A 19,933-nucleotide genomic window follows, 5' to 3' on the forward strand; every position below is an offset into this window, starting at 1 on the left:
CGCACCGAGAGCAGATGTACCTACAACGCGCCGTGGAGCAGGAGGCATACGGAGGAAGACAAGAAAAAACGCTCCACTATACGGCATTTACCAGACGCCCTTATCCAGAGCGACTTACAGTCGGTAGTGACAGGGACAGTCTCCCCCTGGAGACACTCAGGGTTAAGTGTCCTGCTCAGGGACACGATGGTAGTAAGTGGGGTTTGAACCCGGGTCTTCTGCTGAGTGTGTTACCCACTAGGCTACTACCACCACTATTCTTAATGAAAAGCACAAACCAACATGAATTTACCAGCTTAGCAAAGTCTAGTAATAATAATAATAATAATAATAATAATAAGGAACGTAACGTTCCTACCAGGCCACCACGCACTCCCGCCACACGTTGTAGTTCTCAGAGCGCGCCACAGTAGCGCCTCACAATGTCCACTGGGTCCTGTCTGTCTTACCCGTCTCCAACAAGCTGGAGTTCATGTTTTTTTTTATTTGCAATCGCTTAATTTAAATAAGAGAAGTTTCTTGTACGTAAATGTACATTAGCCTCGGAATCTACAGCGGTCCAGAGGGACGCCGCCATAAAATCTTGCCTACGGCTCCAGAATTCCCCACAACGTGCCCTGGGGGTGACGCTCGGGTCCCCCTGCCGCTCTTCTCGGCTGCCTGGCCCTGTTCTCCTCTGAAGGTATCTCCAAATCCCAGCCGCGTGGTGACGGACACTCTGACTGGCTAATTCACCCCAGCGCCTGTTTACCTCTGGTCCAGCTCCAGCCCGTCCCAAACCGACTGGGACTCCTGTCCCATCCGCTGGCCCAGGACACCCAGCTGTGCTTCGTCCAGGCCGTGGGAGACGAGGTGAGAATCCATCTGTCCCGTCTTCTTCTACTCACGTCACGTTCTGTTACAAAGAAACAGCATCTGGCGACCTGGAACAGTGTGTGTGTTAAACCCTGAACAACAAAACCAACTTGTTCCTCTTGTGACCTTCTCACACACACACACACACACACACACAGAACTGCAGGTGTGTGGAAGGTGTTAAAGCCCTGAAGCTGTGGGCTTCAGTCTGGAGTAAAGAAGATGCCGCACGACGTCCAGAGCAGCTGGAAAGGAGCCATGAAATCCTTTATTGTTAAAGAGAACACACACACGCACACGCACACACACACACAACCTTAATGCATCAGGCAGGTGTGTGTGTGTGTGTGGCCGTTGCTTGTTTGTCTCGAAGACGCTGCACCTGCCTTCACCGGCTGAACAGCAGGAAATCGTCACGTGACCCGTGGCATCAGGTTCTGGTTCTTGAAGCTTCTGGTCTGGGATGAACCTGAATCAGTGAAGCAGTTCCACATGCTGCAGGAACTCCAGAATTGTTCTACCAGCACCACCTCACATGGAGCACCCAGCAAACACAGAACTGAAACCTGGCCAGCCAACAACAGTCCGAGGACCAGGAGGACCTGGCCGATAATAATACTAATTAGTTCAAGGCCAAATGGCTCCTATCAGCATGAGCCCAGGAACGTCTTCGGAGAACACAGGGGCGAAAATAATTCCTTGTGACAATGTTGAGTTTTACCAGCTCCGCCCACCACAGACAACACCCCTTCGTCTCATTGTTAAAGTTCTTTTCAGGTGGGATGATGTCACTAAAAATGTCTTCACTAGATAGAGTTATGGAATTATTATAGAACTGTTATAGAACGGCAGAAAATTGTTTTCATTTCTGCATATTTTCATAATTAAACTGGAGCTGTACAAGTGGTCAAGAAACACAAAGTGAGCGGGTCGGGAAGTTGTAATGTTGGAGCCGGGTCGAGGGCTAGTGTACTGTTGGATCTGGGTTGGAGGACAGTAGACTGTCGGAGCCGGGTCGGGGAAGTTGTACTGTTGGAGCCGGGTTGGAGGACCAGTGGACTGTTGGAGCCGGGTCGGGGAAGTTGTAATGTTGGAACCGGGTCGGGGAAGTTGTAATGTTGGAGCCGGGTCGGGGGAAGTTGTACTGTTGGAGCCGGGTTGGAGGACCAGTGGACTGTTGGAGCCGGGTCGGGGAAGTTGTAATGTTGGAGCCGGGTCGGGGGAAGGTGTACTGTTGGAGCCGGGTTGGAGGACCAGTGGACTGTTGGATCTGGGTCGGGGAAGTTGTAATGTTGGAGGCGGGTCGGGGGAAGTTGTACTGTTGGAGCCGGGTTGGAGGACCAGTGGACTGTTGGATCTGGGTCGGGGAAGTTGTAATGTTGGAGGCGGGTCGGGGAAGGTGTACTGTTGGAGCCGGGTTGGAGGACAGTAGACTGTCGGAGCCGGGTCGGGGAAGTTGTACTGTTGGAGCCGGGTTGGAGGACCAGTGGACCGTTGGAGGCGGGTCGGGGAAGTTGTAATGTTGGAGGCGGGTCGGGGAAGGTGTACTGTTGGATCTGGGTTGGAGGACAGTAGACTGTTGGAGCCGGGTCGGGGAAGTTGTACTGTTGGAACCGGGTCGGGGAAGTTGTAATGTTGGAGCCGGGTCGGGGGAAGGTGTACTGTTGGAGCCGGGTCGGGGGAAGGTGTACTGTTGGAGCCGGGTTGGAGGACCAGTGGACTGTTGGATCTGGGTCGGGGAAGTTGTAATGTTGGAGCCGGGTCGGGGAAGTTGTACTGTTGGATCTGGGTTGGAGGACCAGTAGACTGTTGGAGCCGGGTCGGGGAAGGTGTACTGTTGGAGCCGGGTTGGAGGACAGTAGACTGTTGGAGCCGGGTCGGGGAAGTTGTACTGTTGGAGCCGGGTTGGAGGACAGTAGACTGTTGGAGCCGGGTCGGGGAAGGTGTACTGTTGGAGCCGGGTTGGAGGACAGTAGACTGTTGGAGCCGGGTCGGGGAAGTTGTACTGTTGGAGGCGGGTCGGGGAAGTTGTAATGTTGGAGCCGGGTCGGGGAAGTTGTACTGTTGGATCTGGGTTGGAGGACCAGTAGACTGTTGGAGCCGGGTCGGGAGAAAGTGTACTTTTGGAAATGGGTCAAGACCAGTTTACTATCAAAACCACATCAGGACCAGTGTACTCCTGGTTCTTTCAGTACTGGATCTGTCGCAGCAGAACCGCGACGTCTCGGAGCCTCTCAGCTCGGCAGCGAGATGATTGGTGAACTGGCAGCTCGAAGAAGGAGAAGGTGAAGCTTCGCGTGAAGCTGAGGTTGGATACGGGTCGAAGGGGGGGCAACCGGGGTGGGCGTGGGGGGCGGCGTGGGGGGAGGGGCCGACGGCGTGTACGCTCACTCCGCCCACTCTGGACTCCGCCCGGACGAGGAGGGTGATCGGCAGGTACATTTACATTTACATTTACATTTACAGCATTTATCAGACGCCCTTATCCAGAGCGACTTACAATCAGTAGTTACAGGGACAGTCCCCCCTGGAGCAACTTAGGGTTAAGTGTCTTGCTCAGGGACACAATGGTAGTAAGTGGGATTTGAACCTGGGTCTTCTGGTTCATAGGCGAGTGTGTTAACCACTAGGCTACTACCACCCTTCCCAGGTACGGCGGTGATGCAGACAGGTGGGAGGGGCGGAGAGGGAGGAGGAATGGGAGCTGGAGGAGGCGCGGCGGGTCGAGGGATGCTTGTGAAGGAGGACTCAGAGAGGGAGGGGCCTTCCCATGGGGTCATGGTGTCGTAGTGGACGGTACGGGGGTTCTGCGGAGCGACACCACGCTTTCTTCTCCCAGTCTGCTGCAGTGTGGTGCTGCCTCCTCGTTTTCCTATTAACACACACACAGTATTAATAACACGTCTGTGTATGAAGTGACCGTATGAGCGATAGAGAGCGAGAATGTGTGTGTGTTACCATGGTTACTGACGGCCTTGCCTCCTGACGTGCTGAGTGGAGGAAGTTTGTTTTGGGACATTTGGGGCGGTGTGGAACAACGAGACCCCCTACACACACACACACACAGGTGTTAACTCACACACACCGACATTAACACACAAAAAGAGACAAAATGTGTATTTACCTTCTGCAGGGTGAAGAACTGTGTTGTGCTTCTTTTCTCCTCGTTCTCTCCCGGTTCTTCAGGTCACTTCCCTCAAACTCTGGAACATTTCACACCTTTACACTGACGTTCCGTCCCCCCCCCCAGCTGTAAATCCCATGATTCAGTCGAGAACAGCAGCCAGTCTGAATTCAGGAGGTTCTGCTGCTCCTCGCTCTGCCCCACCACCTCTCTCGCTCTCTCTCTCTCTCATCCCTCCGTCTTTCAGCTGCGGATCGTCACACAAAAGGGAATCGGAGACGAGAGTAAAATATTCACGAGGCAGCAGAGACCACCCTGCATCTGACCCTCACCCACCTGGACAATAAGGACACATACGCATGAATCCTGTTCATGGACTTCAGTTCAGCATTCAGCACCATCTGGTCCAGAACACCTCCCTCTGCAACTGGATCTCGGACTTCCTGACTGAGAGACGGGAACAGCATCTCCAGCACCACCACACTGAGCACTGGAGCTCCTCGGGTCTGCTGGACAGCTGAGAAGATCATCGGAGTCTCTCTTCCCTCCATAACCGACATTCACCACACGCTGCATCAGGAGATCCACCAGCATTGTGAAGGACTCTACACACCCGTCACATGCATCTTCACCCTCCTACCATCCAGAAGAAGGTACCGAAGCATCTGGGCCCTCACTGCCACACATCTTCATCCCACAGGCCATCAGACACCTCTCACACTCAGGGACTCACCTCTCACACTCATACTACCCTGCAGTATTTGCACTATTTCATTTCGCACATTTATTATTCATTTCACGTATTCAGTTTTCGCTCTGTCTCATTGTCTCATGGTTTTTTGTTAAATGTCACCCTTGCACTTCCTGTGTCCTGTTTGTACTTTTGTCTGTGTCACACGGTCACTTTATGTCAGTACGTGACGTTGTTTAAGCGTTCCATGTAGAACCAGGTTCCGGCTCCGTCTAGCACGTATGTAGCTGAAATGACAATAAAGCTCAACTCACAGCACAAAGTCAAATCACACACACGTCACACACACGTCACACACACGTCACACACACGTCACACAGACACACCATCCAGTTTCATAAATAAAACTCAATAAAAACAATAAAGTAATGCAATTAAAAGCATTTTATTACAAATCCTACAAAATGTCTTCCTGAGACCAGACTGCCATGCTGAGGGTCACCGAGAGGTCACTTTCAGGACAAGACGGGTGACAGAACCCGGATCCGTTCTTCATCTTCTTTCTTCTCTCCATCAGTGATTGTCAGCAGCTCGACACCCTGCCCACACACAGCCACTCTGGTACCGCCCCCTTCTACAGGCCACGCCTCCAGGCCGGCCACATCGGCAGTGTGTGTGAACATCGTTCCACGACGCTGCAGGGTGGAGGCGGACACACACACACTCCAAACACACACGCGCTGGTCCGGAGAGGAGGAGACCAGCAGCGAAGGACCAATCACACGCAGGGCTGTCAGGGGGGCGGAGTGAGCCAGCGGCTCCGTCCACTGGGAGAGCAGCTGCAGCGACAGGCCGCCGCCCCCTGTCTGCTGCCGTGGGAACTGCACCTTGATGAGCAGCACTGCCAGCTGTCCATCATCACCTCCGCTGGCCAATGAGAGAAGACGTCCATCTTCGCATTCATCCCCAGGCTCCTCCCACACGACCAAACTGTTTATTCCGCTCTGGTGTACCGGCAGAGCGAAGCAGGGACCTAAAGAGACACATTTCAGTAAAAATGGGGACACACCCCCACACACAAACACAGCATCTCACTCACCGTCACAGCTCCCTCCTTCCACCGCCGCCGTCCAGTCCCACACACACACCACCCCGTCTGTGGCCGCGGTGAACCCCAACACACACCTGGGAGGGGACATCAGTCAGAGTCGTGACACAACCGCTGGGGTGGCGAGGTTCCGTTCCTCACCGCTCGCCCGACGGGTCCTGGAGGCTGAGGCGGGCGACGCTGAGGACGCAGCGCTGATGATGGAAACTCTCCCACAGCGGGTCGGCCACGCCCGCCGACTCGCACACCCCGAACATCCTGAGAGGGACAGAGGTGAAGGTGGAGACAAATTCCACATTCCCGCAGGCGGAACCGGACGCCGGGACAACACACCTCACGGCTCCATCGCTGCAGGCCAGCGCCAGGACGACTCTGTCTTTCCCAGCATGCACCACTCCCATAGACATGTACCTGCGAGCACACAAGACATAAAAAGAGTCTTTTGTGGTGTTTCTACGCCCTCTAGTGTCCAGATCAGACCATCACCTTGTCTCCGGGTCCATTTTCACAGTCTTGTGTCGGTTCTTCTGTTTCTCCCAACGTTGGTCCAGTCGGTGGCTGATGACCTGGGTCACCTGGCAGGTGGCTTCTCCATCCCAACCAATCCGGAGCCTGTAGCCCTGCAGCTGGGCCCGCCCACCAGCCGAAAACAGCAGACAGGAAAAGGAGGAGTCGTCTCCGCCTCCGTCCGCCTCCAGCGGCAGCGCGGCCAGCGTCCGCACGCTGGAGAGGTGGTCTGTGACGACGCTGAGGACGCGGACCACGCCCGTCTCCGCTTGGACGGCCAGGACGCTCACGTTGGTGTCGTCGCCGCCCGTGGCCAAGACTTCCCATTGGCCCAGGTTCCCGAGGCGACACACGCACCCTATCCCCCGGCCGTGGAGCCCCTCCCTCAGCATGTGCCCAGTTGCCATAGTAACACTGCCAGCCGGTGAGGGGGTGTAATGGACAAACACAGCACCTTGTTTGATAAACGCCAGAGCTCCGCCTCCAATACAGTGTGTCTGGGAATGGTGCTGGGATGCGGTGAGGGGGGCGTAACCCCAGGACCTGTGCCCGCCCCCACAGGGTACAGACAGCAGCGTCTCGTGTTTAATCGCGTCCCAAACCACGAAACAAACAGAGCGAAACCCCACGAGTGCCAACCGGGCATCTGATGACGGGCTGGTGGCGTCCTCCTCCTGCAGGAACACGACCCGCTCCAGCCACTCCAGACCTCGGGCAGCTCGATGGACCCTCTGCTCCACGAGAGCGTTGCCATGGGAAACCACCAGCTCCCTCACACACCCATCCCGGCCGGTGCTGTAACACACACGTCCGCGCTCGCACACACTCGTCACCCCCTGCTTCCCATGGAGCCCAAACAGGATGCAGACAGGCTCCAGGGCGCTAGCTGGCTCCGCCCCCGGGCCCGCCTCCTCGCCGTAGAGCAGCAGTGACCCCCTCCGGTCCCCACACAGCCACATCCGCCCCGCTGTGTGTCTCAGCGTGGCCGCCGCAGTCAGCCAACGTTTCTGACATGGTGGCAGCATGAAGGGGCGGAGCGGCTGAACCCTGATGCCGACGCCCTCCTCACCAACTGACACGTGCCAGCGGTAGACACGCCCCTCGACCCCAGAAACCAACAGAAGTGCATCACAGTCTCTGCCAGGCCACACCCACTGCATGCTGTGAACCTTCCCCACACCTGCTTTTAGCTCCACCCCCGAACTGGGGTTCGACAGCGGAAAGACACACACTGTGCCGCCAAGGTTTCCCACTGCACACACACACACTCCCTCGCGCACACACACCACCTCCATCACACAATACGACCGGAACTCAGGACCGCCCTGCCACACCTGGCTCCACCCATGCCCCACCCACAGGTACATGCCCCCAAGGTCTGTACAAACCAACACGCCCCCTGACTGGCCCCCCACCAGACGCAGGACCTTAGGGGAACCCTGACCTCTGAACCCCAAATCAATGACACCGCCCCCCTCCTGCCTTTCTTTGTCGTCGTCTCCGCCTCCCAACCGCCAGAGCCTCACCCCTCCATCTGCACCCCCTGTGGAAAGCCACGCCCCCTCCTCACTTACAGCCAGAGCCCTGACCCCTCCAGACCTATGACCCTTGAAGCTCCTCCCCACTTTCCCATTCCCATCCCATTCCCACCTCAGACACGCCCCATCTTCTCCTGCACTGAACACGCCCCCCTGTGTCAGCTTGACACAGAAGACCCGAGCCTGGTGCCCGTACAGCACCCAGAGGCAGCTCTGAACCAGCTCCCCACAGGCTCCTCCCCCTCCCAGCACCCCAACCGCCCAGACTCGGACGCTGCGGTCATCCGACGCAGACGCCAGGCGCCCGGCCTCAGGCAGGTAGGCCAGGCTGAAGATCACGCCACTGTGGCCCAGTAAACGCCTCTCCACCGCTGCGGCTTCGGGCTGACTCCGCCCACCAGGCCTCCAAAGCACCAGGTGATTAAACACAGTCCCGCCTACCAACACCGCGTCAGTCCAGCTGGAGCCAATCAGGAGGGCGGAGTAGAGTAGACACACCTCCTGGCAGGAAGAGACGGAGATGATGCGTCGGCTGTCCGCCTCCAGCAGCAGCACGGTGTTGTGGGCTAAAGCCACGCCCAGCAACGCATAGGGCCCCGCCCCGAACCAGAGGACGTCCAGCACCCAATCCTGCAGCTCCACGAGGGGGCCGGCCGGCTGCAGGCCCCGCCCCCCGTCCGTTACACGCACCAGGCGGAGACCCTTCCCCCCGAACACCGCCAGCGTGGTCCCGCCCGGCGTTCCGCGGGGTTCGGCCCGTATCCCATGGATACGGTAGTTCTGCAGCACGCTGAGTGACGCGCACTGTCCGGACAGGAAGTGGAGGCTGAAGACGGACAGGACCGGACCGCCACCTGCGGTGACCAGAGACGGGGCCTGAGTCGAGGCGGAGGGCGGCGGGGAGCGTCGTGCCGGCGCCGCAACTCACCTGTCAGCAGGTACTCCCGCCCGACAAACTCCAGCGCGGTCACCGGGGCCACCAGGGCGGCGCTCCGCATCGCGGCGCGACTCCTCTCCGCGGCCATCCTCCATGTGCTCGCTGCCGTCCAATCGGATGCGCTCATACTGAGGCGCCGCCCACCCGCGAGTAAGCCTCGCTGCTATTGGCCGGAGCGGCGTCTCCCGGCGCGACCGCGCATGCGCCGGCCGTCTGTTGTTTGAATTTGTTGTGTCTGCCCGCGAACGTCCGGGCTGAGACGCGGACAAAGTGCGCGTCGCGTCGCGCTACGGCGGAGAACCGGAACCGGAGTCCGTGTGTAAAGATGGACGAAGCGGCGCAGTAAACCAGGCGACGTCTGCGTCCGGCCGCGCCGCCAGCTTCTCGGCCGCTAGCCGCGAATGCTAACTCGCTAGCCGCTAATGCTAACTCCGCTAGCGCGGCGGATTAATGGGGGACTAAAGGCGGCGGAGGTGTCGCGTCTCGTATCTCGCGCCGCCATGCGGCCCAGGACAGCCACGTGTCGCGCCGCGGGGCGGCCGCAGCTCGCCTCCTCCCCGGTCAGCTGAGACACGCCCCCCATGATCGACCCGCCCACCCTGACCAACGCCCCCCGGCCGCACGCCGCCATGCTCTTCCCGCCCATGTCCAACCGCACCCCCAACTTCACGCTGGAGCAGAAGCTGTACCTGCTGCAGCAGATGCAGGGCGTGGTGGACACGGTGCAGGACTTCCGGAAGGACACCAACACCACGGTGCAGCGCAACGCCGTGTGGGAGCGGCTGGCGCAGTCCTTCAACGCCGCCTTCCCCCACCGGCCGCCCAGCTCCACCGGCTCGCTGAAGACGCTGTGGAAGCGGCTGAAGGTGGAGTGCCGCACGGCGCTGTACAAGCGGCAGGAGCAGCTGGCGGCGGGCCTGCCGCTCGCCGCGCTCACGCAGGTGCAGCGGGAGGTCACCGCCCTGGTCCCCAACCTCATATCCCACCAGGACGAGCTGGACGGGGACGCGGGCTACGGCGCCGGCAGGACCGCCTCGCCCATCACAGGTAGGCCGGCCCCGACCGTCCTGTCTGGCTCCTTCTGTCCTCGCGCTTCCGCTGATCGGGATCTGGTTTCTTTCTCAGTTGCCGGGACAACAGGCACCAGTGGGAGTGACCAGGAGGAGGCGGACCACAACGATGTACCGTCTTTACCGCACCGTTCTGGGTCAGAGGTCGGACTTGGATTCTTACTCTGGTCTCTTGGTCTCTGCAGGATGAAGACAGCAAGGAGCAGGTGGCCATCAACCTGGGTCTGGCCACGCCCGGCGACCAGCGCGACATGCACGCCCGCCCCCACCCGTCCACCAGCTCCGGCCCGCGCCCGCCGGCCCTGTTCTACCCCGGCCAGTCGGCCACGGCGCCGCGGCAGCCGGGCGAGGCGCGGGCGGAGCTGCGGGGCGTGGCCCGGGTGTGCGAGCGCAGCCCGTGGCCGGAGCCGGACGGCGCCGGGCGCCTGCTGGCCCTGCAGGAGCGCGTGTGGGAGGCCAAGCGGCGCGCCGCGCGCCAGAAGGAGAAGGCGGCGCGCGCCAAGAAGCACTATTACAGAGCCAAACTCAAACGGCTGGGGACCGAGGGGACCGAGGTGACCCTGTCCAGCTCCGACAGCAGCGACTGACACACTCAGACGTACTGGCAGAGGTGCTACGGTGAAAAGTCGCGCCGGGGCTGGGAGGCGTCGCCGCTCTGTTCGTGTGTGGGCGTGGCCTGAACGCCCCGGTGGAACCGGCGTTGGCCTCCACCGGTAGATGTAGCGTCTGTGTTCTTATCTTGTCCCTCGGTGTAGACGATGGTCCTCGGTGCCTGGGGGCTGGCCGATCACTTGGCCCCGCCCCTGTATTTATTAAGGTGCGCCCTATTTAAATTCCAGTTCATGAGATAATATTTAATGTTTATGGGATGGAGGTCCTCTGTAATCTGATTGGTTGTGGTGTGGCCCAGATCCGTTAGTGTTCGTACTGATGAAGAGTCTAAAGAGGGGCGGAGAACCGGCAGAACCCGGCAGAACCGCCAACTCAGGGGTGTGATGGTCAGACCTGCCTGCCAGCCGACACTGCCTCACGCACACACACACACGCACGCACACACACACACACACTGTGTACTCGGATTCAGACATGCACACACACACACACACACACGGTGTACTCGGATTCAGACACGCACGCACACACACACACACACGGTGTACTCGGATTCAGACACACACACACACACACACTGTGTACTCGGATTCAGACACGCACACACACACTGTGTACTCTGATTCAGACACGCACACACACACACACACACACACACACTGTGTACTCGGATTCAGACACGCACACACACACACTGTGTACTCTGATTCAGACACGCACACACACACACACACTGTGTACTCGGATTCAGACACACACACGCACACACACACACACACACACACACACACTGTGTACTCGGATTCAGACACGCACGCACACACACACACACACACACACACACGGTGTACTCGGATTCAGACACAGACTAGTAGCAATAATTTCTCTGTTTTTTTTAATGTCCAACGTTTGTCTTGTGTGGTTTCCACGTGACCCCAGCTCAGCGGGATGGTGTACATCCCATAATAAAACACATAAAACCAACAGCGCGTCTGGTAATTCTGTCTTGTTGAACGCGGCGGTAGAAAAGCTGGACTCCACCGGGCTCGTCTGTCCCGGTTCTAGACCCGAGTGGAGACCTTCTTTGTAAAAAACAGACAGTAAAAACAGCCATACACACCATATGATATGATCAATAAATTAAATATAAATCACCCGATACATCTTATGCCTGTACAAGATCGTAAATAAAGTAAAAAAGCAGTGATCAGTAAAAAACGAGGTAAGATCTGCTGAAGGGATGAGAGGACGGGTTGGGGGCGGGGCATGTTTATTGTTTATTTGGCTGGAACAGGTTTATGAAGGTTGATGATGATCGTGGTTCTGATGTGTTCCTGCTACAGGAACCTTCATCTACATCCCTGCGCTGAGAAACAATCTGCAGACGGCCACGCCCCATTCCCACTCGGGCCAGAGGTCAAACGACCCATCACGTCTGGTTTTTACTTCTAGACCAGGACTAAAAAGCTCCTCTTCCATAATCTCTCTGCTTACAATCAGTGGTCTCTCCAAAGCTCCAGCCTCCCTCTGTGTTCTGACTTTAAAAGGTCTGAGGAATGAACATGAAAGATTTGATATTAAATGAGTATAGAATGTAAGTGTAATAATTGACATCAGTTCTCTGTGTGTGTGTGTGTGTGTGTGAGATGATGGATGATGATGACGAACGATGGGTGGATGAATGCAGGACAGGTTGAGGACGAGTCGGACCGTTTCCATTCACTCCTCTCATCCCTGCTGGACACTAGAGATTAATCATCTCTGATGAAAAAGATACAAAATGTATAAAAATGTTATTTACAGTTCGATTCAGAGTGAAAATCTGAGGTTCTCCAGCGGCGTTTTTATATTTCTGGACCTTCAAGAACTAAAGTCCTGCAGTATCCCAGAATGCCTCAGTGATCCTGCGTGCTTCCAGGACCACTTGCTTCAGTCCATCAGTGCTGAAATGCATTGTGGGATAATGAGGGTGTCATCAAGACTGTCCTTCACTTCTGTTGATTCTGCAGATGAAAAAGTAAGAGAGGAATTAAAAGAGGCCACACCCATCTGCAATCACTCTAGAGACAGGGGGCGGGACTTACTCTGAGTCAGGGGACACCTCAGAGACGCTCTGTGAGGTTGCTGATCGGGGTGGTGAAGGGGAGGGGCCAGTTGGCTGGGGGGCGGGGTTGGGTGGGGTCAGCACTGACGAGCTGAAGGACGCTAGGATGGACGAGAGGATGTCCAGGTGTTCGCTGGACGGGGGCCGGGTGGGGCTGGCCATGAGTTGGTGGGTGGGAGCAGGAACAGAGGCGGAGCCGAAGGATGGGGGATACCTACATGATGGGGCGGAGTCAAGACGCACCCGTCGTGGTGGGAGGGTCTCTTGATGAGGCTCTTCACAGATTGGCGGTGGTGGCGAGGAAGCTGGTGCTTGATCCGGGTGGGAGGGCTGCCGGGGGGGAAGTGTACGAAGCCACTCCCTGCACGGCCCGCCCCCACTGTTGGTTCCACCCACTTCCAGCTGTTCCCGGGAGCGACTGCTCATCAGCGCCCCCCCAAGGTGCTCCCGGGACCCCTGGCGGCGCGTCAGCGTGTTCAGCTGAGAACGCGACCCCGCAAGCCCCGCCTCCAATCCCCCGAGTGCACAGGCCACTCCCCCAGCCAGGTCCTCCCGAGATGCATAGACAGGGTGGCCCGGACCCAGACGCTCCCTGGAGCCGGCCAGCTCCCGTCGCCGCGGCAACAGGTCCAGGTTGTCACGGGAGCGCTGGCGGCGCGCCAGAGAGTCCAGGTGCTCACGGGAGGAGTAGCGAGACGCCGGCTGGGACAGCGACCCCGAGCACATGCGGCCATAAGAGGCGGCCGGGACGCCGCGGTGGCCCAGAGTGGACGTCCGGTACCAGGACAGTTCGCTGGGGACACGCCCCACCGATGACAAGCCCTGCAGCGCCGGGGGACAGCCCAAGCGGTTCTTCAGGATCCCTGGCAGGTGTGGGAGGAAGTAAATCAGTGTGATGAGGTGTGTGTGTGTGTGTGTGTGTGTGTGTCTGTACCTTTGCGGTGTCTGTGCGTGTGAGGTGGTCCTCCGTTCTCATCTCCGCTGGTCAACGCCGCGTCTGGCTGGTTGTTATTGGCGGCGTCCGCCCCCAGGGGGCGCTCCGAGCCCCACTTCTGCAGGGAGTGAACCTCACACTCCTCCAGAGCTGGCCAGTAGGACAGCAGGTCATTCCCATCCAGGTCTGACATGCAAACAACAGCAAACCCCATTGGTGGACCATCACCTGGACCTGCTCATTAAAATGATTAAGCTGCATGTCTCTGCGTGTCCCTGCCATTGAAGGACCAAGTGTGGCTGCTCAGACTACAAGACTGAACCGCACCCACATTACACCCCTCATACAAACTGTAAATAGGTGGGGGACAGCAGGAGGGTCAGGTTACAGGGAGTAGAGCTGGTGAAGGGTGACAGGCGCATACCAACACGGTGACACGTGTCCTCTGTATTTAACCATCACCCTTGGTGACAGTGGGCACCATGACAGGCGCCGGGGAGCAGTGTGAGGGGACAGGACCTTAATCAGGGGGACCTCAGTGGCACCTTGGCGGCTCGGGATTCGAACCCACTTCCTTACTGGCCAGGCCAGGATTTAGAATGATTGTCGTGTTTGGATGTTGTGGAGACAGTAGGACAGGCGAGATGGTGTTAGTTTGGATAGACTGTGACTACAGGCCTGGTAGGAGGTTGATAGATGTGGTGAGAGGACGGGGGGAAATGAAGACAGAAACATGTCAAATCCTGCTGGACGCGGTCTGGCTGATGGACGGTTTCGTGATACCTTTGGTGCCGTTGTGGGCGGGCTCAGTGAGCAGCCTCTCACTGTGATTGGAGCGCTTGAAGCGCCTCTGGATACGCCCACGGAGACGCACATTGTCCTCACTCTCAGATGAGGGGATGGACAGACTGCGCTCCTCCTCGAGAGACAGATCTGAGTCTGAATCAGAGTCCTCGCCTGATGGGGGAGACACACCTAGGGGTCACATGACCTTCTGGTTCATTCTGTGAAACTAAACCTGTGTATTTGTGATATGTTTTGTATATTTGATGTGGGTGTGTTGTGTAATTGTTGTAAGTTTTATGTGTCCGGGGTGTGTGTTGTGTGTTTGTAGTATGTTTTGTGTATTTGTGGTGCATGTGTTGTGTAATTGTTGTATGTTTTTATGTGTCTGTGGTGTGTGCTGTGTATTTGTGCTGTGTGTGTTGTGTAATTGTTGTATGTTTTTATGTGTCTGGGGTGTGTGTTGTGTGTTTGAAGTATGTTTTGTGTATTTGTGCTGTGTGTTGTGTAATTGTTGTATGTTTTTATGTGTCTGTGGTGTGTTTGTGGTATGTTTTGTGTATTTGTGGTGCATGTTGTGTAGTTTTATGTTTTATGTGTTTGTGGTATGTTTTGTGTATTTGTGGTGCGTGTGTTGTGTAATTGTTGTATGTGTCTGGTGTGTGTGTTTGGAGTATGTTTTGTGTGTCACCTCCGTCTCTGTGGAACATGGCTACGTCCAGGTCCGTGGCACCGGTGTGTCCCAGGTTGTGTTCCAGAGTCTGTCGAGCCAGGAGGTTCTCACTGCAAGGAGAGAGACTCATCGCTGTCATCACACACACACACACACACACACAGACACACACACACACAATTAGAGACGCACTGACCGTGCACTGCTGACTGAGGAGATGGTGGACGTCCCCAGGGTGATGCGGTGCAGTCCACTCTGTTCCAGCAGGGAGGCGCTGTTGTATGGAGTGTGTCCCTACAAAACACACACACACACACACACACACACAAACAACACACTTGTTGGTTTAGACTCTCGGGTTGAAGACGGCTGGCGCGTGAGCAGAGGTGCATTGTGGGAGGTGAGCTCACGGCGGTCTGTGGAGCGCGAGGGGGGTCTTCACTCGGACTTTTCTTTCCTAAACACACCAGATGCCAGGACTCCTGAACCTCAGAGTTGAAGAGGGTGAAGACCAGCAGCACCGCCAGGCCCTGACACACACATCATAACACGATTAGGAGCAGGACATCCAGGACGAGGAGACGGTGAGGCGGGACACCGGTACCTGGACGCAGCAGAGGACACAGTAGAGGTAATGAAAGGCCAGGACGCTGTTGTTGACAGCCATCAGGCCGAAGAACCAGGACGAGGTGGAGAGCAGGAGCAGGAGGAAGGCACTGCGGACAGTAGAACTGACAGAGACAGAGAGACGTCCCTGCTCATGACCTTTGACCCCTGATATGTGGTGGACAAATGCTCTGTAGATGTGGGTGTGTTGCACTCACATCACAGGTAGCTTCTTGGTCTCCTTCTGAGCCGCGTTACAGGACATCCGCACCACCATGACGAACATGCCCCCGTTCAGCTGCACAGGACAGAGGAGGACGTGAGGGGTCAAAGGTCAGCACGCCCCCACGCCGGGCCGGGCGGAGGTCGGTTCTCACCAGTATGACGGTGGCGACCGGGCCGGCAAAGCTCCAGATCAGCTTGTCATAGACGGAGATCCAGCAGAAGTCGGGGTTCCCGTAACCCTCGGGGTCCAACCCTACAGCCAGACCTGCAGGGGAGACAGTCCTGTTACACACACACACACACACACATACACACACACACATACATACTTATACATACACACACACACACTAATACACACACACATACATACTTATACATACACACACACACACACACATACATACTTATACACACACACACACACACATACATACTTATACATACACACACACACACATACTTATACATACACACACACACATACTTATACATACACACACACACACACACACACTGCAGGCAGGCAGGCCGGCGTGCTGTGGTGACGCGCGTGAACCTGTGATGATGGCGGGGACGCCCCAGCCGATGGCGTAGTAGAACCTCATGGCTCCGTAGTTGATGTTCCGGGCCTCCGTCTGCATGCGGTAGAGGTGAAGAGCCTCGACGAAGAGCCAGGAGAACGCCGCCATGTAGAAATAATGCAGCAGGATGGCCACCACCGTGCACAGGAACTACACAAACACACAACAACACACAACATGTCCAGGTCTGCAGACAGAACCACGAAGAGGCTGATCTGGACAGAGATTCTGGCCTTCACGGGTCCACGTTTCTGCTCATTGTGGACGAGACGGGTGGACGAGACGTGAACTCTCGTATTAGAAAACATGGTAACGGGACGGTGAGACACCTCCAGACATCTACACACCTGCTGCTCGGTCTGGTTGATGCCCAGCAGGTAGGTGAGTTGTGAGAGCAGCGCGGCCGCCGCCATGTTGGCGTGGATCCCCCGCGTGTTGGACTTCAGGCTGCGCAGGCAGGACAGCACCGCCACGGTCAGCAGCAGCGCTGCCATGGAGACGCAGAGGGACGTGTAGGTGACGATGGCGAGGGTCTCCAGGTCCCCTTCCAACTGCTGCTCGCCGGACCAGGAGAAGAAAGTACAACCGTCAGCAGCCAGCTGACTCTACACCGAGCGTGTCTCCAGGGGGACAGTCCCTGGGCGTCTGGTAAATGCGGGACATCTGTGTGTGTGTGTTACCTCGCGTTGGGAGCTGTCCATCAGAACCCCAAACATTCCGAGTCGGTGACACTGGCAGCGAACGTGTGACGTGTTCCTGTAGACGACACTGCAGTCCCTAACGACCCAGCATCCCCCTGCACACACACTACACACACACACACACCATTACACGTGAATATGACACGTCTGATCACACACACACACACACACACTTACGGGCTGGTGTGGTTCCACTGCACACACAGCGGCTTGCTGCGATTGGCCGTCTCCAGAAGGCGGAACTCGAGGACGAGCGGAGACTCCAGCGCGCCATCGAGGAACGTCCGGTTATTAAACACGGTGACACTCACAACCGGGGAGTTCATGACGGGGTGACGCGGCAACCTGTACACACACACACACACACACACACAGGAACACAATTAATCTAATCACTGATCACACACACACACACACACACATCAAACACAGGAACACAATCGATCTAATCACCTCACACACACGAGTCAAATACAGCAACACAATCGATCTAATCACTGATCACACACACACACACACACACACACAGGAACACAATCGATTTAATCACCGATCACACACACACACAGGAACACAATCGATTTAATCACCGATCACACACACACACAGGTCAAACACAGGAACACAATCGATCTAATCACCTCACACACACACACACACGGGTCAAACACAGGAACACAATCGATCTAATCACCTCACACACACACACACACACGTCAAACACAGGAACACAATTAATCTAATCACCTCACACACACACACACACACGGGTCAAACACAGGAACACAATCGATCTAATCACCTCACACACACACACACACACGTCAAACACAGGAACACAATTAATCTAATCACCTCACACACACACACACACACACACACACACACACGGGTCAAACACAGGAACACAATCGATTTAATCACCGATCACACACACACACACCTGACTCCCCTGCGGTCAGTGTGGTATTTCGGGGGGAGCGCCACCCCCAGACTCCTGTAGATCAGCAGGATGACGATGGTGATGGGCGGGTCGGGCAGCAAGGCGGCTCGGCGCGGAGACGCCACTTCTGACGTCTGATTGGCTTGGAGATTGACGGAGACGGGAGGGGGCGGAGCCGAGTCTGTTTAGAATAAACAGTCGTTTTCTCGCACCGCAACGTTGGAGCTGACCGTGTGTGTGTTGTACTTACAGCCGTGTCTCTGGGGCACCAGGGCAGCTGGGGGCAGCACGACGTGGGTGTGGGGGTCCCAGGATGGCTGACCCCGGAACAGAGTGCCATGGTAACGAGGAAACCGCCGCCGCACGTGTGTGTGATTCTCTACCCGGTCCAGCGTCATCACTGTCACACACACACAGACACACACACATTTACTTGACAGTGTTTAAAACACACTGACCAGTTGTGTGTGTGTGTGTGTAGCACTGTACCTATATTGGGGGCCACCAGGGCCACGGGGTTGAGGTAGGTCTGTTTCATGTTGGTGGCGAGGGTGCGGCTGTACGTGTCCAGGAGTTCAGCCAATCCCGCGGCTCCCTGAGCCTGTAAGCCCTGCCCCCTCCACAGGCTGGCACTCACGGGACCAATGAGAGCACTGCATCCACGCAGCACGTTCTACAGACAGCGAGAAGAACAGAGCGGAGCTTTCAGAACACGCCCGCCTGGCACGCCCCTCTCTGTTTCCATGGGAACCAGTACCTCGTTGAAGTGCGCGTCCTGCGTGGCCGTCAGGCCGAACCCCGTCTGCCGACTTTCGAACGTTAAGAGGCGCGACAGCAGGCGCTCCGCGATCTGCAGGTCGTTGCCATAGAAACGGGGCGTGGCCTCAGTAACATCTCGCAGCTGATGAGCCAGCTTTTTCGCTACGATGGTGCTGAGCTCCGTCTCATTCCGTTCCACCACCTCCAACTGACGCACACACACACAGACACACGCGCGTGAACAAAAACACACACAAGCACACACAGAAACAAACGTGTGACAGAAAACTTCCTTTCTCTCACAGTGTCAAAATGTGTGTGTGCATGTGTTAGGGTCTATGTGTTTTTGTGTGTGTACATGTGTTAGTGTATGTGTGTTTTTTGTGTGAGTGTCTGTGTGTGTGTGTACGTGTGTGTGCATGTGTCTGAGTATGTGTGTGTTTTTGTGTGTGTGTGCGTGTGTACGTATGTGTGCATGTGTTAGTGTCTGTGTGTGTATTTTTTTGTGTGTGTCTGTGTGTTTTTTGTGTGTGTATGTGTGTCTGTGTGTTTTTTGTATGTGTCTGTGTGCGCGTGTACATGTTTGTGTACTTGTGTATGTGTTTTTTGTGTGTGTCTGTGTGTTTTTTGTGTGTGTCTGTGTGCGCGTGTACATGTTTGTGTATTTGTGTATGTGTTTTTTGTGTGTGTATGTGTGTCTGTGTGTTTTTTGTGTGTGTCTGTGTGCGCGTGTACATGTTTGTGTATTTGTGTATATGTTTTTTGTGTGTGTATGTGTGTCTGTGTGTTTTTTGTGTGTGTCTGTGTGCGCGTGTACATGTTTGTGTATTTGTGTATATGTTTTTTGTGTGTGTATGTGTGTCTGTGTGTTTTTTGTGTGTGTCTGTGTGCGCATGTACATGTTTGTGTATTTGTGTATGTGTTTTTTGTGTGTGTATGTGTGTCTGTGTGTGTGTTTTTTGTGTGCGTGTACATGTTTGTGTGTGTGTGCGTGTGTGTGTGCAGCCGTGTGCATCTCACAGCTGTGTTGAGCTCCACGAACGATGGTGATGTGCAGTTGTACAGATCCGGCTCCATCCAGCCCCTCTCCGTGTCACAGTGCCGAATCGCTGCCCCTGCACGGAACAACAACATCACACACTCGTCACACACGGAACACAACACACACACACACACACG

At 56.1% G+C, this 19,933-nt stretch overlaps 4 protein-coding genes and 1 long non-coding RNA gene across 8 annotated transcripts in view; 1 reads left to right on the forward strand and 4 right to left on the reverse strand.

The window, feature by feature from the left end:
* The window catches only part of LOC114776357 (solute carrier family 26 member 6-like), a 3,508-nt gene extending 2,488 nt beyond the window's left edge, over positions 1 to 1,020 (reverse strand). Inside the window, exon 1 of the mRNA XM_028966784.1 lies at positions 752 to 1,020. Within this exon, the coding sequence (XP_028822617.1) occupies positions 752 to 864 (113 nt within the window). The 5' untranslated portion in view covers positions 865 to 1,020. The remainder of the gene's footprint in view (positions 1 to 751) is intronic.
* A 2,496-nt stretch (positions 1,021 to 3,516) lies between these two features.
* On the reverse strand, positions 3,517 to 4,376 carry LOC114776358 (uncharacterized). The gene is made up of 3 exons (XR_003745438.1): positions 3,980 to 4,376; positions 3,814 to 3,902; positions 3,517 to 3,727 (listed from the first exon to the last, which is right to left on the reverse strand). It is a non-coding gene; the product is annotated as an uncharacterized LOC114776358 (long non-coding RNA).
* A 723-nt stretch (positions 4,377 to 5,099) lies between these two features.
* wdr6 (WD repeat domain 6) lies at positions 5,100 to 9,287 on the reverse strand. Its single transcript, XM_028966776.1, has 6 exons — positions 8,752 to 9,287; positions 6,265 to 8,677; positions 6,112 to 6,189; positions 5,920 to 6,036; positions 5,770 to 5,855; positions 5,100 to 5,703 (listed from the first exon to the last, which is right to left on the reverse strand). Exons 1-6 carry the CDS (start codon positions 8,885 to 8,887, stop codon positions 5,186 to 5,188), a joined length of 3,348 nt encoding a protein of 1,115 aa, XP_028822609.1. The 5' UTR covers positions 8,888 to 9,287; the 3' UTR covers positions 5,100 to 5,185.
* Positions 8,928 to 10,975, forward strand: fsbp (fibrinogen silencer binding protein). 3 transcript variants are annotated; one of them, XM_028966779.1, is made up of 3 exons: positions 8,932 to 9,807; positions 9,886 to 9,926; positions 10,016 to 10,975. In XM_028966779.1, exons 1-3 carry the CDS (start codon positions 9,342 to 9,344, stop codon positions 10,415 to 10,417), a joined length of 909 nt encoding a protein of 302 aa, XP_028822612.1. In that variant the 5' UTR covers positions 8,932 to 9,341; the 3' UTR covers positions 10,418 to 10,975. The 3 variants fall into 3 exon arrangements, with proteins under 3 accessions (XP_028822610.1, XP_028822612.1, XP_028822611.1); XM_028966778.1 differs by having other exon boundaries at positions 8,933 to 9,807; positions 9,886 to 9,941; XM_028966777.1 differs by having other exon boundaries at positions 8,928 to 9,807; positions 9,886 to 10,975.
* A 345-nt stretch (positions 10,976 to 11,320) lies between these two features.
* Positions 11,321 to 19,887, reverse strand: celsr3 (cadherin, EGF LAG seven-pass G-type receptor 3). Of its 2 annotated transcripts, none has more exons than XM_028966775.1 (19): positions 19,775 to 19,887; positions 18,753 to 18,962; positions 18,485 to 18,668; positions 18,246 to 18,395; positions 17,996 to 18,176; positions 17,230 to 17,397; positions 17,032 to 17,158; positions 16,699 to 16,905; positions 16,327 to 16,501; positions 15,920 to 16,032; positions 15,761 to 15,840; positions 15,541 to 15,667; positions 15,347 to 15,466; positions 15,133 to 15,230; positions 14,955 to 15,046; positions 14,264 to 14,437; positions 13,481 to 13,666; positions 12,527 to 13,409; positions 11,321 to 12,445 (listed from the first exon to the last, which is right to left on the reverse strand). In XM_028966775.1, exons 1-19 carry the CDS (start codon positions 19,829 to 19,831, stop codon positions 12,418 to 12,420), a joined length of 3,360 nt encoding a protein of 1,119 aa, XP_028822608.1. In that variant the 5' UTR covers positions 19,832 to 19,887; the 3' UTR covers positions 11,321 to 12,417. The 2 variants fall into 2 exon arrangements, with proteins under 2 accessions (XP_028822608.1, XP_028822607.1); XM_028966774.1 differs by having other exon boundaries at positions 14,264 to 14,455.
* Between the last annotated feature and the right edge of the window lie 46 nt (positions 19,888 to 19,933).

This window comes from Denticeps clupeoides, unplaced genomic scaffold (genome assembly GCF_900700375.1).
Source record: "Denticeps clupeoides unplaced genomic scaffold, fDenClu1.1, whole genome shotgun sequence".
Lineage (NCBI taxonomy): Eukaryota > Metazoa > Chordata > Actinopteri > Clupeiformes > Denticipitidae > Denticeps > Denticeps clupeoides.

Bases quoted from the DNA above. Each gene is read 5' to 3' on its own strand.
- wdr6 (XM_028966776.1), bottom strand. From the start codon at position 8,887: ATGAGCGCATCCGATTGGACGGCAGCGAGCACATGGAGGATGGCCGCG. The intron at 6,037-6,111 runs GTGTGTTGTCCC...TGTCCCTCTCAG, and splicing joins TGCAGCGATGGAGCCGTGAG to GATGTTCGGGGTGTGCGAGT. The intron at 5,856-5,919 runs GTGAGGAACGGA...GTCCCCTCCCAG, and splicing joins CAGGACCCGTCGGGCGAGCG to GTGTGTGTTGGGGTTCACCG.
- fsbp (XM_028966777.1), top strand. From the start codon at position 9,342: ATGATCGACCCGCCCACCCTGACCAACGCCCCCCGGCCGCACGCCGCC. The intron at 9,808-9,885 runs GTAGGCCGGCCC...TTTCTTTCTCAG, and splicing joins GACCGCCTCGCCCATCACAG to TTGCCGGGACAACAGGCACC.
- celsr3 (XM_028966774.1), bottom strand. From the start codon at position 19,831: ATGGAGCCGGATCTGTACAACTGCACATCACCATCGTTCGTGGAGCTC. The intron at 18,669-18,752 runs GTACTGGTTCCC...CGCTGTCTGTAG, and splicing joins AGGACGCGCACTTCAACGAG to AACGTGCTGCGTGGATGCAG. The intron at 15,841-15,919 runs GTGAGAACCGAC...TGTCCTGTGCAG, and splicing joins CGGTCGCCACCGTCATACTG to CTGAACGGGGGCATGTTCGT.